At 38.4% G+C, this 14,399-nt stretch overlaps 1 protein-coding gene across 2 annotated transcripts in view; it reads left to right on the forward strand.

The window, feature by feature from the left end:
* Positions 1-14,399, forward strand: part of LRP2 (LDL receptor related protein 2) — a 252,103-nt gene that overhangs the window by 146,905 nt on the left and 90,799 nt on the right. For both annotated transcript variants that reach the window (XM_020990917.2, XM_020990918.2), the window contains exons 37-46: positions 255-494; positions 1,105-1,293; positions 4,652-5,572; positions 5,708-5,873; positions 6,359-6,517; positions 7,982-8,271; positions 10,634-10,837; positions 11,493-11,735; positions 12,295-12,420; positions 13,714-13,833. In XM_020990917.2, coding sequence (XP_020846576.1) covers positions 255-494; positions 1,105-1,293; positions 4,652-5,572; positions 5,708-5,873; positions 6,359-6,517; positions 7,982-8,271; positions 10,634-10,837; positions 11,493-11,735; positions 12,295-12,420; positions 13,714-13,833 — 2,658 coding nt within the window. The remainder of the gene's footprint in view (positions 1-254; positions 495-1,104; positions 1,294-4,651; positions 5,573-5,707; positions 5,874-6,358; positions 6,518-7,981; positions 8,272-10,633; positions 10,838-11,492; positions 11,736-12,294; positions 12,421-13,713; positions 13,834-14,399) is intronic.

Here is a 14,399-nt window from a genome sequence, read left to right on the forward strand (position 1 = left end):
GAGCAGTAGTTAGTATTCATTTCAGATATCTTTAGGTGTTAGATTGTTCTACCCTAAGCATTCTTATATCTATTCTAAGCATTATTCTCCTTTTTCTTTTTGCATGGGAATGATTAATATACATGTTATTTCCTTGCTGTGGCTTTTAGCAATGAACTATTTTGGGATTCTATATTAAAATAAGAGATGGGGAGACAAGTAAATGTCTTAAGTGATTAAAAACCACGCACATACACACACTCCTTCTATTACAGATTCTGCTGGTTCATCAAATGGCTGCAGCAACAACATGAATGATTGTCAGCAAATTTGCCTGCCTATCCCTGGAGGGCTGTTTTCCTGTGCCTGTGCTACAGGATTTAAACTCAACCCTGATAATCGAACCTGCTCGCCATATAATTCATTCATAGTTGTTTCAATGCTAACTGCAATCAAAGGCTTTAGTCTGGAGACATCAGATCATTCAGAAGCCATGGTTCCAATGGCAGGCCGAGGTAGGTGACTGTAAAGACGTGTTCACATCTGGCTTCAGTATCAGGTTTAGGTCCATGCCCATCAATCATATAACACCTTCATCTTCTCTTCCCGACTTCTCCTGTCACTATAGAGCAAAATAAAATGTTATATGGGTTAGTGACTCTATACCCACATACACAATTTTTATGAAAAACTGACATAGGAATGCAAAGGAATGAGAAATCTGTTTACAAATTGTTTTGGAGTTAGCTTTTTAGACACGCATGGTAGTGTGGTAAGAGTGGGTCATAGACAGGGTAGAGGGAGAAGATGAAGAACAGGGAAGAAAGGAAAGATATAATTGAAAAGGAAGTAGAAAGATGGGGCAAGTCACTAACAGTTATTCCAGCAGTCACTTGTTTATAAAACAGACTTTTGAAATTTCTAAGAGTTGCAAAAAGACAAAAATTCAGTTATTTTGTTTTTTAATTCCCCAAAGCATGAAAACTTGTAAAACAAACTCTTTTGTTTTCTGAGGGTGGGGGAGTAGAGGGAGACAAAGAAGGATAGTGGCAGAAAGGTAGATGTATGCAAAATTCTACTCGTTTGTACAGAATAGTTAATGTTATCAACTTTTAAATGTTTTAGGACGAAATGCATTGCATGTGGATGTCCATGTGCCTTCTGGCTTCATTTACTGGTGTGATTTCAGCAGCACCGTGGCATCTCAGAATGGAATACGCAGAATTAAACCCGATGGGTCTTATTTTAGAAATGTCATCACAAATGGGATAGGACAAAATGGAGTCCGGGGTATTGCAGTTGATTGGGTAGCAGGTAGGTGATTACACTGAATCAACCAATTAGTAAGTATTTATTAAGTACGTGCTAGGGGGGAGGCACTGTTTTAGGCCCTGGGGATACAAGTACAATGAATGAAACAACCCCTACTGTCATGGAACTTATACTTAAGGAAAATTGATTCCTTTTATATTTTTTGCATTTTTGGCCCATTTAGCCTAAAACTTGTTAAAACTATATATCCTGCAGAGCTTGTTTCCTAGATAATTACTAGTGGAATAATGTCAAATGAATATGCAGTGTGGATTTAAATTAGACTAATATGATTATGTTATAATCATAATGTATAATTATTAAGTATAAGTTATATGATTAAATTCATGAAGGACAATTGATGCCAAGGTCTTTCAGATGATAAATGTAAAAATCATGGTCACATTATTAACTACTGCTGATATATACAGATCTGTTAAAAAAATTGTCCAGAAACTTTCAATTTGGATCTCTATTAAGAAGCATTCAGCTCTCACACATAGTAGCACCTTTTCTCATAATAAGCAATAGCTATGATTAGTCAAGGAGCACACTTAAATGTAAGGCCAAGTTTTTTTTTTTTAAAGAGAACTTCAATTTTCTCCCTGCCAAATCGTTTTATTTATTTATTTATTTAGGGTTACATTTGAGTTCCCTCTGTTTTCTTCCCTCCTTCTCGCTAGAGAAGGCCAACATTTCACACACACACACACACACACACACACACACACACACACACACACACACACACGTATGTATAGTGAAACTATACAGTGTTCCTTATATCAATTCTTTCTCTGGAGATGGACAGCAACTTCCTTCATAGGTCCTTTGTAGTTGATTTAAATGTTCATATTACTCATAATAGCTTAGTCATTCACATTTACTCTTTGAACCATATTGCTGTTACTATATACAATGTTCTCTTGGTTCTGCTTGTTTCACTCTTCTTTATTTCATGCAAGTCTTTCCAAGTTTTCCTAAAATCAACCTCCTCATCATTTCTTATGGCACAGTGATATTCCATCACAATCATGTACCATAACTTATTCAGCCATTCTCCAATCAATGGGCATTCCCTCAATTTCTGGGTTTTTTTTTGCCACCACAAAGAGAGTTGCTATAAATATTTTAGAACATATAGATAATTTTCCTTTTTCCCTGATCACCTTGGGAAATGAACCTAATTAGTGGTATTGCTGGGTCAAAGTGTATACACAGTTTTATAACTCTTTGGGCAAGAACATTGATTTTTAAAATAACTCCTGCCATGTAAGTGTTAAATTAAATCAATTGACTAGTTACCACTTTGGCATGCTGTACCACAGGTGGATTTTTGAATGGGTCATCATTTGATTTTGTATGGGCATTCGCTCCATCAGTTCATATCATAACCTTCTGAGGGCTCAGCAGAGGTGCTTCATGAGTTGCTATGACCAAAATTTCATTATCTGATTGCCAACCTTCTGGGGAGTTTTTCTTACCTTAAGTTGGTCCTCTGAGGATAGAGATAGCATAGTCTTATTGTAGGTCCTGTACTTAAGATCTGTTAGGACCTTTTAGAGTTTGCCCTTCTTTGTCTGAATCTTCTGAGGACCTTAGCTCATCTCCATGCACCAACCAGGACCTGGAGAAAGATGTTAGTGGAAGGAATGCAGCTATATCTTACAAATTATGGACATCAATGTATACATCCAAGCCATACGGATTACATAGTTAATAGCATCACTTATAACAACGAACACTTTTCCCTGTTTTGTTAAAAAAATAGATTAAGAGCTTTAATGTAATAAAATAATACTAATAAATACAGTAATGAATGCAGTTGTATAAGTAGACTGAACTTTAACTGGACTCTTGTATTCAATTTTAAACTTCATTTTGGACCAGACCTATATATGAGAAAATCATCAGTGTAAGAAAATCCTGGAGTAAAATCCCTCTTATTGTTGCATATGCAGGTACAACTGCTTCTCCACTTAAATTTCTAGAGATTTTAGAGAGCTTTAGAGCAACTTTAGAGTGTTGTCTGAAGCACTGAATTTGTGTGAGATTTGCTCACACAGCCAGGAGGTTTCAGAGGCAGGACTAGAACACATTTCTTTTTGACTTTGTAGTCAGCTCTGTCCATTACTCCATACTGTCTCTTCTTGTATCCAATGACTTTTTTTTTTTTTTAACAAATAAGCTGAGAGGCAATGTGGCATAGTGGAAAGCATGCTTGACTTGGAGCCAGAAGAGAGCTGTATTCAGATTCATTGTGATGCTTATTAGCTGTGTGATCATGGAAGTTTCTTTATCTATGGGGATAACACCTATGGAACTCTTTTCATAGGGATTTGTAAGGATTAGAATGCAAAGTATTTTGCAAACTTTAAAGCACTATATAAAGTAACTTGTTATATATTCATTTAACTCATGGTAGAGAGTATGGGTAGAAGTAGTGTCAGAAAGAAGAATCTCAATACTTTTTTTCCTCCAGTGAAAGTGAAAGTTTAGTTAAATAGAACACAATTAATATGATTCTCAGGTCTATACATGGGTGAGCTGTGATTTTAGGAACCAAAGATGTTTAAGATTTCAAAGAATGGTTTATTGTTGGTAGCAACAACAGCCAAAAACTTTGTGCTATATAAACCAGTAAATATCCACCATTGATTCCCTCTTCATCCTCCCCACCTGCCCTGCAAGAATTGAGATTTTATTCTAAGAGGAAGATGTGTAATGTGAATTTTCTTTTGGATTGATGCTGAGCCTTTGGAACAGTTAGGATAAAAATTCTGTGAATTAGTTTTATTTAGTATAGTCTAGGAAAAGACTCTTAAGATACTCTTAAATGTATATAAAAAAGTCATGTGAAATGGTATGCCCATCACAGGATGGGCAGACTATCTCACATAGTCTGATGGCTCTTCTTTCCTGATGGTCTTACCATTGACATATGGGAAGAATCCAGAAGGAAGATGGAGCTGTCTCCCCTGGATCCCTCAAAGATGATGAGTTTTCGGAGCTTTGGAAGAAGCAGACTTAAATATCCATTACCTTAGGTGTCACAGGAAGAATATTCTGAGAACTATGCCTTCAAATGGAAAACAAGTTGTAGATTTTAATGAAAACTTTAATTTGCTCCAGGGGCCAATGTAGACTCCCACTTTAATCTCAAAGAAACAATCTTTAGTATCTAATAGTAAACATTTGTCTTTCTAGTTCCAACCTCAGGCATTTACATATCGCCTTTGAGAGGGTGACATGTATTGACCTAAACCTGACATGTTTTGGCCTGAACTTGAAAAACTGTCACCTTTTCTTTCCTTACCTTTCAATTTGTTCATTATCATTTAGTTTTGTTTTTTTCCCACAGGAAACCTTTACTTCACCAATGCTTTTGTGGCTGAGACATTGATAGAAGTGTTGCGAATCAATTCTACTTACCGCCGTGTCCTTCTGAAAACGACTGTGGACATGCCCAGGCATATAGTGGTAGACCCCAAGAACAGATACTTGTTCTGGGCTGACTATGGACAGAATCCAAAGATCGAGCGTGCTTTTCTTGACTGCACAAACCGAACGGTGCTTGTGTCCGAGGGCATTGTTACACCCAGGGGTTTGGCAGTGGACCATAGCAATGGCTACATTTATTGGGTTGATGATTCTTTAGATATAATTGCCAGAATTAATCAGGAAGGAGGTGATACTGAAATGGTTCGTTATGGGAGTCGCTATCCTACGCCCTATGGCATCACCATTTTTGAAAACACTATGATATGGGTGGACAGGAACCTGAAGAAAGTCTACCAAGCTAGTAAAGAACCAGGGAATACAGACCCTCCAAGAGTGATAAGGGACAACATCAATTGGCTAAGAGATGTGACCATCTTCAACCCACAGTTTCAGCCCCTGTTACCTGAGGAAGTTAACTACAACCCATGCTTGGAGAATTATGGAGGATGTTCCCATTTATGTTTTGCATTGCCTGGATTGCAGGCATCAAAATGTGGCTGTGCCTTTGGGGAACTGGAAAGTGATGGAAAGAGATGTGCCATTTCTACAGAAAATTACCTTATCTTTGCCATGGAGAATTCTCTGAGAAGCATATATCTGGACCCTGAGAACCACAGCCCACCATTTCGTAAATTTAATGTGCCCAGGACTGCAGTTGCTTTAGACTTTGACAGTATCAACAACAGAATATACTTTACGCAAAGTTCTACATCGGCGAGTGGCCAGATTTCCTATGTTAGCCTGGTATCTGGGGCTACTTCCCCAACTGTCATTGCAACAGGTCAGTGTGTTGCAGATTCTGCTTGTTTTGAAGTCAAGCATGGTGAGCTGAAACATGATGATGAGTTGAATTGTTCCAAGGTGGCTGCACAGAGCCTAACTGGTTTTTTTTCTCTGTTTCTGTATTTGCATATAGATGCAGGGATTCCAGATGGCATTGCATTTGATTGGATCAACAGTAGAGTTTATTATAGTGATTACCTGAACCAGACCATTAGCTCCATGGCAGTGGATGGATCTAATCGTACTGTGGTTGCTCGAGTACCACGGCCAAGGGCCATTGTGTTAGATCCTTGCAGAGGGTTTGTCTTTTTCTTCTTTTTGGCCTCTTTGTCCTTACTCATTACTTCTCTATGATTTGGGGGTAAGTGGGTGGACAGGAGCCTAATTTTTATGTACAACTGACTTTTTATGTGCCTGTAAAAGTCACATGGAAATAGAAAGTTAGGAGAATACTGAGTGGCTATAAACAAGCAGCTCTTTTTACATGGGGAATTTTTGGAAGGGAGAATGAACAACTAATGCATTCCCCCACCTTCCCTCAAATGCAGGTCACACCTAAGTGAAGAGGTTGGCAGCATGACAGGGAAATTGATATGCTGCTGTCTACCAATTTGGGAAATCCTGGTTGATGATGCTTAGGAAAGCATGAGGGTGGAAATGGAATAAGTTGATGCCTTCTTATATCATGTAGTTTGAGTGATTCTGCTTTTTATATAAAAGAGAATTTTATATGTGCTGAATTGATCATTGATTAATCATTGCTTTTTTTTTTTTTGATGAATAGATACATGTATTGGACAGACTGGAGTACTAATGCTAAAATTGAGCGAGCCACGTTGGGAGGAAACTTCAGAATTCACATTGTAAACACCAGTCTGGTTTGGCCAAATGGTCTTACTCTGGACTATGATGAAGACTGGCTGTACTGGGCAGATGCAAACCTGTATGTGTCTTTGTTCCCCATGTGGTATTTTTCAAGTAGTTTTTGTTTTTCAGAAGAGAGAAACATTTTAGGGACTATAGTTGGTGAAAAATATAACTAAAAGCAACTAGAGTAAAGAATCAAATTTAGGAATTACATGACAAGTATCCTTTATAAACTACTGTTGTTACTTTATATGTGACCTCTCTTAGTAGGCCCTGAAATCACACAGAATTCTTCCTTGTACTCAACTCTATGGAATCATTGGGGGATTGATTTGATCCAGTTAACTTGGGGTCAAGGACCACATGATAGGAATTCTAACATTTCTTCTTTGTTCTTAGTTTATCTTGTGATTTTGGTTATGTGATGCTGGGCAACTCAGTCTCATCTATGCCTCATTTTCTTATTGTTGTTTGTACTTCATTTTTGAAGAGGACCAATGACATTACAGGTGATGTTTTGACTTGTCTGTGAATTGGATTTAAGTGAGGCAAAACTGCACAAAGTCATCAACCTTACTATTTCTTCCTGAGTCATTAAAGTCCAGTGGCAGGACAAAAGTCAAGGTGACTGGCTATGGCCCAGGATTCAGTGGATGACCTTAGCATCTTCAATGCCTGACCAAGCTTTAAACGCTCCATCATGCCTGCTTCAGGCACCTTCATGGTCATTGGAACAAATTGTTCTCATCAGTCTATTAGGGTATGCAGAGTGTTCATGAGGACTAGCACCTCACGTGTGAGAGCTTGCTAAGCCTTTTTGAGGCTGCTTATCCACCTTGGGTGTCCACTTTCACCCAACTCTTACCTGTGGCTCCAAAGACCTGTAGCATGTACAGTGGCCACACCTTGGTAAACTATCTCAGCAAAACCAGGTTGAGGGCAACTGCCAGGTCTCAAACATGTTAGTGAGTTAGAGAGATGTCTACCCAAAGCATTTGAAGACTTCCCCTGGTGGAATGGGTGGATGAGAACATTTTCTTTTGCATATGATGAGTCAGTAGTACTTTATGTCTGTACTTCTATGTTTCCATATAAATGCTTAAATTAAGGTAGCCACTAAAAGCTGAAGTATTATGTCTTCACATTCCTTATGTCAGGCTGGTTTTCTCTATGGATATCTGAGACATCTAGTTTCAAGGATGATTTTATGTTCACTTACTACATAAGTGACCTTTGCCAAATCATTTAACCTTTTTGGTCTCAATTTCTGCATCTATAAAATTGAGGTAATGAGCTAGGTTATCTTGAAGGTCACTTCCAGTTAGAGATCCTATGATTCTATTTAAAAGTCATTGACTAAGGAAACAAGACCCCCTTTCATGGTAAGAAAAAGCACAAGAAAAACAGCACTATTGGCAAACATGCTCATGAAGAAGTCAGATTTGAGAGTGGGATAAAAGCAGTAGTTGGGTATAGGAACTGAATGAGGTATTTGGAAGGCTGGGCTTTCTGAGTTCTTGTGTGATCTCATTCATTTTAGGCAGAAGATTGAACGCTCCTCCCTAACTGGGGCAAACCGGGAGGTAATTATCAGTACAGCGATCCATCCCTTTGCCATGACTGTCTATGACCAGCATATTTATTGGACTGACTGGAACACGAGGACTATCTACAGAGCCAACAAATATGATGGTTCAGAACAGATTGTAATGATCATGAATTTGCCACTGCGGCCAATGGATATTCATGTTCTAGTGAAGAGTAGACAGCGGCAGTGCCCCAACCCCTGTAGCCAATTTAATGGAGGATGCAGTCATATCTGTGCACCAGGTAAGGCATTGCCATGGATGATAGAAATGAATATGCCCAAAGACATGAACAGGAAAAGAAACCATGGGTTACAAATGTGAGGAAGAGATCAGGCAGAGACCAAGATGTAATAATAGAAGATTTCTTCGGAACACAGATTTCTCTAGTCAGCCCATATCTAAGCCTCTGACTTTGATCCCACACGGATCCTTCTAGGGTTGCAAGTAAGCAACTAATTTTTCAGTTTAATTCAGGCAATGGGGATTAAAAACAAGATGAGAAGTTGAACCACTGAATTTTATGGACTGAAGGAGCAATGCTATAGAGTTGAAAAAATGCTGAATTTTGAATCAGAGTAGCCACATCAAATCCTAGCTCTGCCACTTACTGCCTAAGTTACCTGGTGAAGTCACTTAATGTCTCTGGAACTCTTTATCTTTTTTATCTTCAAAATGAATGAATTGAAATAGATCGGTGGGGTCAAACTAAAATAAAAACATCCCGTGGGCCTCATATTGACTTAGGAAACCACAAATTAACATTATCTAGGTTGTATTATATTTTTGTTTGTTATGCTAAGCATTTTCTAATTGCATTTTAATCTGGTTCTGCCAAACTTGAGAGTTTTTCATGCTGCAAGGAATTTGACACTTATGGATTAGATGACCTTTATGGTCTCTTCCACTCTGAATCTATGATATGATTAATATTATCAGTCTGGGCAAAAGCTAAGTTGCCTATCCTTAGTAGACAGATGTGGCTCATTCACTTTAAGGAATGGAATCTCTTGTTTGAAATACTTGTCATGATACTTTGTAGCATGATGTTATATATATTAACAATAGGTTTTGTAAAGAATCATTTTGGGATCTGGGCCTGTGGTTTCATTGGTATCAATTGATTCCCACTTTGGAGACCCTGTGCACTAATGTGAGATTGTCAATTTGTTTGCAATTTATAGTCCATTGAAGTTCCAGGGGCTTTTGAGATTAAAGTTAAGAAACTTACCCAGGATAACAGGACAGTTTGTGTCAGCAGTAGGATTGGAACCGAGGTGTTCCTGACTCTAAAGTTGACTTACTTTCCACTAAGTAATGATACCTTTCCTTCTGATTCACATTGCTTTACAAACTGGGTAAATTTTGCAGAAAAAGGAGTTTTCTTAGGATTAGGATTTCTACATAGGGGAAGGCTATTTCTTTAAAGATTAAGTTGAACTACTTTTACTAAAAATATTTTTTGCTCTTTTATCACAAATAATAATAATTAACATTTATGTAATAATTAAGGTTTAAAAATTACTTTCCTCACAATAACCCTGTGAAGTAGATAGTAAAAATGATATTTTCTTTTTTTGTGCAGGTAAGATCTAGAGTTGGAAGGGACGTTAGAGATCATCTGGTCCAGTTCCCTTATTTATCATCTGAATAAATGGAGGCTCAGATAGGTTAAGTGACTTGCCCATGACTAGCCAACTGCTTCCTAGCTAGCAGGAATTCAACCTCTGTTTTCCTTACACCAGTCCAATGTTTTTTCACATGGTAACATGCCACTTTATGGGGCAGCAAGGTGGCACAGTGGATAGAGTGCTGGACCTGTAGTCAGGAAGACTCATCTTCTTGAGATCAGTTTTGACCTCAGACACTTACTAGCTGTGTGACCCTGGGCAAGTCACTTAACCCTGTTTGCCTCAGTTCCTCATCTGTTAAATGAGCTGGAGAAGGAAATGGCAAACCACTCCAGTATCTTTGCCAAAAAAGAGTCAGACATGCCTGAACAACAACAACAATGCCACTTTTCAAATAAATTAAATCAAAATACAGAAAACGTGTTTCTGTCAAATGTATGTAGGTCTGTTGAGGCAGTTGAGTACATAAGTGAAAGAACATGAGACTTGGGAGTCTAAAGACCAGAAACTTTGAATTTGGAGTCAGCAGACTTGGATCTACATCTAGTGCTGACACTAGCTATGGGACCATGTGTTTCCTCATCTGTAAAATAGGGATAAAAATATACTACATACTTCCCAGTGTTGTGAGGAAAATCTCACTTAAGACCATAGGAGCATATACATGGCGATGGAAGGGACCCCAGAGGCCATTTAGTCCAATCTTCTAATTTTACAAATGAATGAACTCAAGCCCAGAGAGTTTAGTTCACACCAGTCATAACTGGCAGAGGTCAGGATGTGAACCCAGGTCCCTGGCCTCCAGGTATGGTACTCTTTGCACACTTCCTCTCTATGCAAATTCAAGTAATTAGTCTGGTGAACTCCAGTCTGATTATTTTGTGTAGGTGCTAATGAAAACAAGAGTTTCAGAAGGAAAATAGGAATGTCTTGACATTCTGATCTTTTACTTCTTTCTGGCATAACTTTCTTCAGGTCCTAATGGTGCTGAGTGTCAGTGCCCATCTGAAGGCCGCTGGTATTTGGCAAATGGAAACAAACACTGCATTACAGACAATGGGACGAGATGCGAAGGGGTACAATTCACGTGCCTTAATGGGCGATGCATCTCAGAGAGATGGAAGTGTGATAATGACAATGACTGTGGGGATGGCAGCGATGAGCTGGAAAGTGTCTGTGGTAAGATCTTTTTGTTTCTCTGCCAGGAAGGTGGCTTGCAGGAATTCCAGGGGTTGGGATATGATACTGTTGGGAGGTTGAGTACCAGGATTTATTGTGCCCAGGTATTGGATTTAATATGGAAATGTAAATCACAATTTGGGAATTCTGACTAGATTACTGTTACATCTTTAGTACATTGCTAAAGAATTTATATAATACAAGGGGCAAGAGACCCCAGCATTGCACTCCCTTGGGATTCTTTCCCTAGTCTCCACTTCCATCTTCAAGTGCATTATGGTACATAACACAGGGGGCTTTCTGTGAGTCGTGAGGTCAACTACTGTCTCTGTTTCTTCCTAAGAAAAGCTGCTTGTTTTTCTGGGGTTGAGATAAGCAATTGTATCTTGAGAGGAATGTATAGGCAAAAGAAAGAGGAATAGCTTCTTTTCATCATAGTTAATTTGGTTTTTAAAAAGAATATAAAAGATATTTTGCATAATCGGACTAATCCAAGACGCTATCTACTTTGCACATAGCCCATTTTGCAGCAACTTTCCTTTCTGGGAGGTAAATCCCAAAGCTTTCAGACTTTTTTGGCTGCTTTTTTTTCCTTCTTGAAACTGAAATGCTACTTTAATGAATGCTCCCTTCAATCTTTTGTCCTTCTCCCTAGCATTTCACACTTGCCAACCAACAGCATTCACCTGTGGCAATGGGCGCTGCGTCCCTTACCATTATCGCTGTGATCACTACAATGATTGTGGAGACAGTAGTGATGAGGCAGGCTGCTTATTCCGAACTTGTGACTCCAACACAGAGTTTGCTTGCAACAATGGGAGGTGCATATCCCTGGACTATGTCTGCAATGGTATCAATAACTGCTATGATAATGGCACTACAGATGAGAGGAACTGCCGTAAGTCCATCATAACCACCTATGACGCTTGAGGATTTGAAACCTTAGAACACATTAGATAAAATCAACCATTCCCCAGATTGTTGGGCATATGGATTGTTTCTAGGCTTTTATTTTGGCTATTATTAAATATTTTTTATGGTTAGGTCTTCTTTCCTTTTTTTTAAAAATTAATTTATTTTGATTTATCAACAATCACTTCCATATGCTTTTGAGTTGAAAATTTTTTGGTCAAGTCTTCTTTCTCCCCCACCTCCTTTTAACGCATCCCTAGCTACCATTTTATTTTATGGAAGAAGAAATTGAGACGTAGAGAAATGAAGTGATTTGCTCAACTTGCACAAGTAATTAATGGCACAACCAAAATTAGTCCCATTTTCTGTGATGTTCTGTGCTCATTTTACTTTTTTCATTGTTGAAAAAGCATCTTTTTAAAAGATGCATGTTTTACAATGTGTTGTTACAAAAATATACACTTTTTATTTTGTTGCATATTGTGGTTTAGTAGCTTGAAAGTGATCTAAATGTTAGTCTTATTTTTTTTTTTAATCATTTCAAGCTGATCGAACTTGCCAGTCTGGATTTACAAAATGTCAGAACACAAATATTTGTATTCCTCGAACTTATCTTTGTGATGGAGATAATGACTGTGGAGATATGAGTGATGAGAGTCCCACTCATTGTGGTAAGTTTGCAGTGCTTTACTCATATTCAATTTTTTTTTTCCGCTTAGGCAATCGGGGTAAAGTGACTTATTGGGGGTCAGACAGCCAATAAGTGTTAAGTGTCTGAGGCCGGATTTGAACTCAGGTCTTCCTGACTCCAAGGCCAGACTCTATCCACCATACCACCTAGCTGCCCCTTTCATATTCAATTTAATTGAAATAATTAATTATCTTTTTAGAATTGTCAATCAAATTGTTATCTTAGAAGCAGCCCCCTAAGAAACAGAGTGGAGAATTTCTTATATGAAGGTCAAACTTCTGCTCCCTTCACCACATTTCCAAATTGTCCTCCAATGGCCTGTCTTCTACCTGAACTTATGCTATTTCAGTTCTGAGATTCGTTCCTGTGAGTTTTGAAGGTTTTATGGTCTTCAACAGTAGCCTGTTAAAAGATAAAAGTAACCCCAAAGTTTATTTACTTAAGGTTATTTACTTAAGCTATTTCTTTGGGTTTTTAAGATCTTTTACTAAAATACAAATGCCCCTAGAAGTATATTAAGTACTGTAAGCAAGCACCTTGATTGAATTGGCCGTTGTTTTTACATTTTGTAAATAAGTATGTTTCTTGACCGATAGCAGCATCTACCAAACACTTTTTGGGTGTCAGCAATCCAAGTCAGAAGGCCTTTTTAAAGTATCAATTATCCTTCAGAATAAAAGTTTAGATAGATCTGTAGTGTATGAATGTCTTAATTAATCTGTTCTTCTGACCAGTGTATAAGAGTAGAAAGCACAGAGTTAACAATGAAAGAATCATGAAGAAGAAGCTCAGGACCTGAGTGCAAGTGTGAATCAGGGATACAGGTATCAGTCAGCAGTAGAAAGAATAAATAAGGCTATCTTTGGGCCATCTGGCTCATTATCAATATTTTCCTGGGCAATCACTGTATCTTATGGGTGGTATCAGGTCAAGAGGCTGCTCCAGGCTGGAACAAGTCCTGTAGGATCATTGAAGCCAAGTTACAAGATAGGGGCAGGTACGTATTCTGTCTTCTTCTGGCAAAAGAGGCTTAGGAAAAGTATCTGAGTTGAGTCAAGTATGTATATATAGTTAAAGGAGCCTATGATTTGAAAATGAAAGGAGTCATCAGCCTACTCCCTACAAATCTATTCCTACAGAATCTTTCCAGTTTGCCACAAACAGAGACATATTAGAAGCTGTGATGATATAATGTAGCAGATAGGGTGGGCAAAAATTCTGAGCAACAAGCTTGTGTTTTATTCATAGGTTTTATCTTCTCTCCTTCCTGTAGTCTCTCTGACTTGTACCAGCAGTGAGTTCCGTTGTACATCTGGGCGCTGTATTCCTGCTCACTGGTATTGTGATCAAGGAGTGGATTGTGCTGATGGCTCTGATGAACCTCCTTCTTGTGGTAAGAAAGGAATCAGACTTAAAAAGTATTATGGGGTCATGGATGACTAGAACAGGAGTTCTTACTCTGAAGTTCATGGATCTCCTCCAAGGGTTCTGTGGATAGATTTCAAAGTGTTCTATGAACTTGGATGGGAAAAATTGCATCTTTATTTTCATTAATCTTTGGCTTCCTTGGTAATCCTTTGTATTTTATTTTATGCATTTTAAAAACATGATTCTGAGAAGAGGTACATAGGCTTCAACAGACTGCCAAAGGGGTCCATGACACGAAGTAGGTTAAGAGCTTCTGGCCTAAAGGGTGGATTGTGACATAGAAAGTACCTTCTTCTTCCCCTTCCCTCCCCCAAATTGAATTGAAAGTCCTTCATCAGTTCAAAAGTGGCCCATGCTAATAATAGTTGCTGCATATTGTTAGCAGTGGTAGACTGCATACTAATGTTGCCTAATGCAACTGTCTGAATAGGAAACAGGGTGAGGAGGAGGGAGTGGTAATAGAGAGTTGATTGGGTGCTACATGGTGGGCAAAGGGCCTATTGACTATCAGACTCTCTGTCCCTGGAAGAT

Source organism: Phascolarctos cinereus, unplaced genomic scaffold (assembly GCF_003287225.1).
Source record: "Phascolarctos cinereus isolate Bilbo 61053 unplaced genomic scaffold, phaCin_HiC Scaffold_726;HRSCAF=1367, whole genome shotgun sequence".
Classification (NCBI taxonomy): domain Eukaryota; kingdom Metazoa; phylum Chordata; class Mammalia; order Diprotodontia; family Phascolarctidae; genus Phascolarctos; species Phascolarctos cinereus.